This window comes from Orycteropus afer, unplaced genomic scaffold (genome assembly GCF_000298275.1).
Source record: "Orycteropus afer afer isolate SDZICR_OR568_19922 unplaced genomic scaffold, OryAfe1.0 scaffold00541, whole genome shotgun sequence".
NCBI lineage: Eukaryota > Metazoa > Chordata > Mammalia > Tubulidentata > Orycteropodidae > Orycteropus > Orycteropus afer.
Genome location: NW_006922128.1, coordinates 898,643 through 902,078, shown reverse-complemented (window position 1 = coordinate 902,078; position 3,436 = coordinate 898,643). Strand labels below are relative to the sequence as shown.

General features: G+C 51.2%; 1 protein-coding gene across 1 annotated transcript in view; it reads right to left on the bottom strand.

Moving 5' to 3' along the window:
- The window catches only part of CEP72 (centrosomal protein 72), a 65,814-nt gene extending 63,255 nt beyond the window's left edge, over positions 1-2,559 (bottom strand). The window contains exon 1 of the mRNA XM_007955807.1: positions 2,478-2,559. Coding sequence (XP_007953998.1) covers positions 2,478-2,559 — 82 coding nt within the window. The remainder of the gene's footprint in view (positions 1-2,477) is intronic.
- Between the last annotated feature and the right edge of the window lie 877 nt (positions 2,560-3,436).

Here is a 3,436-nt window from a genome sequence, read left to right as displayed (position 1 = left end):
GTATAGGTTGCAGATCGGATGGTGTACCAGTCGCTAGGACTGATTGTTTCCATTAATTTTGGTTTTCTTCTTTCTTCTTGACGAGGAGAGACCCATTGTTACATCTAGATGGCAGCTTCCTAGCTTTTAACGACCAATTCTTTTGAGTACAGTGACGCTACGTATTCCTTCCATCTTCTTTTGACATTTCTTGCATCATTCAATATTTTGTCCATAGAATCTCACAACATTGCAAATTGAGGCTTAAATTTTCCCCCCAGTTATTTCAGCTTGAGAAATGCTGAGCGTATTCTCCCCCTTTGGTTTTCTAAATCCAGGTCTTTGCACATTTCATTGTAATACGTGACTATGTCTTCTTGAGCTGCTCTTTGAGATCTTCTGTTCAGCTCTTTTACCTTGTCATTTCTTCCATTTTCTTTAGCTACTCTCTGTTCCATGGCAAGGTTTAGAGTCTCTTCTGACATCTATTTTGGTCTTTTTTTCATCACCTGTCTTTTTAATGACCTTTTGCTTTATTTATGGATGATGTTCTTGATATCATCCCACAATTCCTCTGGTTTTCAGTCTTTGGTGTTCAATGTATCAAATCTATTCTTTAGATGGTCTCTAAATTCAGGAGGGATATATTCAAGGTCATATTTTGGCTCTCGCGGACTTGTTTGAATTGTCTTCAACTTGAAATGTGTTGAAAATGCGTACGAGCAGTTGATGGTCTGTTCTACAATCAGCTCCTGGCTTTGTTTCGGTTGAAGATATTCAACATCTTCATCGCCTCTTGCCATAAATGTAGGCAGTCGGATTTCTGTGCATTCCATCTAGTGAAGTCCATGTGTATAGCTGTCACTTATGTTGTTTAAAAATGTATTTGCAATGAATAAGATGTTGGTCTTGCAGAATTCTATCATGCGATCTCCAGCATTATTTCTATCACCAAAGCCATATTTTCCAACTATTGGTAACTTTTCTTTGTTTCCAACTTTTGCATTACAGTCATCAGTGACAATCAACACATCTTGATTGCATGTTCAGTCTATTTCAGACTGCAGAAGTTGGTAGAAATCTTCAATTTCCTCATCATGGTTTTGGTGGTTGGTGCACATATTTGAGTAACAGTAGTATTAACTTATCTTCCTGGTAGGCATATGGATATTATCCTATCACTGACAGTGTTGTAGTTCAGGACAGATCTTGAATCACTCTTTGTGATGATGAATGCCACACCATTCCTCTTTAATCTGTCATTCCCAGCATAGTAGATCATACGGTTGTCTGATTCAAAATGGCCAAAACCAGTCCATTTCAGCTCACTAAAGCATAGTGGCTAAGGCACCTGACTGCTAACCAGAGGCTGGCGTTCAAATCCACCAGCCACTCCTCGGAAGGAAGATGGGGCAATCTACTTCCGTAGTGATACTGCCTCGGAAACCCAAGGAGGGGTCACTATGAGTTAGGTCCAACTTGACGACATATAACAACAACGTCTAGGATATTGATCTTTGTGCATTCCATTTCCCTTTTGACAACTTCCAATTTTCCTAGATTCATATTTCATACATTCCATGTTCCAATTATTAAAGGATGTTTGCATCTATTTTTACTCATTGTAAGACGTGCCACATCAGCCAATGGAGGTCCCAAAAGCTTTACTCTATTCATATTGTTAAGGTTGTCTCTACTCTGAGGAGTCAGCTCTTCCCCAGTCAAATTTTGAGTGCCTTCTGGCCTGATGGGCTCATGTACTGGCACTATATAGGACAATGTTTCAGGGCTATTCATAAAGTCTTGAAGTAATGTATCAGACAGTGTTTCAAGAATGGCCAGACTTTGTCTCACTTACTTTGGTCAAATTGTCAGAAGAGATCATTCCCTAGAGAAGGATATCATGCTTGGTAAAGTGAGAGGTCAATGAAGAAGCGGAAGGCCCTCAATGAGATGGCTTGACGCAGTGGCTGCAACGACCGGCTCAGGTATAGCAGGGATTGTGGGGCTGGCATGGGACCCAGCAGTGTTTATTTCTGCTGTGCACAGGGTCACTATGAGTTAGAAAGGCACCTAACAACAACAAAAAGCTCGGACAAAAATACATGGAACAAATGTCAGAAGACTGCAAAGTGCGGAACAGGAAGCTGACAGTCTAGAGACACAAGGGCTCAGGAGACGACCTACTACCAGTTAAGTTCCCTGGGCTGGTTTTGGAGTTTCACAACTCCTCCATATACCATCTGGCAGCCTGGAGACACTACTGGTGCCCACGTCCCTCAACCGGTCCCCGCTCCCCTCAGTCCAGAGCCCAGGTCCCTCCACCGGGAGCCTGTACCCCTCAACCCAGAGCCCCCGTCCATCAGCCTAGAGCACCGTCCCTCCGCCCGGAGCCCGCGTCCCTCAGCCGGTGCCGGCGTCCCTCCGACCAGAGCCCGCATCCATCAACCTGGAGCCTACGTCCCTCAGCCCGGTATCTGCCGGCGTGTTTGCCGTACCCAGGTCGTGGTGCGCTGTCAGGCCGCTCTTCTCCCGGATCCTCTTCTCACACAGAACCAGGCGAACCCCTGCTAGCGCCATGTTTTCAAACGGAACGCTTAGGGCACTGCGCCTGCGTAGTGCGGCGGCGGGAACTAAGGCGGGACTACGGCCCACGGGCGGGGGCGGGGCCGGGGCCAGACTGGGCGGGGCTGCGGACCGTGAACGTGAGGGGTCCAGTGGACTCGGCCGCCGGCGGATGGGGCGGGGCCAAAAGTGGGCGGGGGCCAAAGAGGCGGGGCCCCACTGGGAAGCGCGAGGATGGGTGGATGGGCGGAGCCACGGCCGTGTGGGCGCGTGGGTAGGGCGGGGCCCGAGTGGGCGGGGCCCAGGTTGAGCGAGCCTGCCCCGTGGGTCCCGCGGAGTGTAGCCGGGGTTGAAGGGGGGACCCGGATCCCCGCCCAGAGGAGCAGAGTCTGCTGGCAGTCGCGAACCCAGCCAGCAGCTCCAAACCTGCTCTCCCCACGCTCCTCCCGGTGCCGTTGCATCCTGCGGGCCCTGTGCGCGTCCGGGGTGGCGCCCTGGCCCGGCCCCGAAGGCATCCACCTGGTGGCAGCCCGAGGGGCGCAGGCTGGGGAGAGGACGCGGGGTGCCTCTGGGACCGATCCGTCGGAGTTCCTCGAGCCACCCCATCTCGGCTAATCTCGTCCGCCCTGCGCGCACCACCCCAGAGGTCAGCCGCCTCCCACCCGCCGGAAAGGGACTCGTGGTTCCCAGCTCAGGCTTCCGCCTCCACGTGAAGACCCCTGCGAGTTCCGTCCCCAGAGCGAGGGAATCTCAGGGGCGCGGAGGTGTGCACAATCCAGTGGGGCGCTTGGGTGTACGAGCCTCGTGGGGTCAGCGACGCATCCGGAGTGCGTGTGTCCACTCCAGACGAGCCATCGCTCAATAGCGTTGTGATTGCGGACTGTTACCTGGC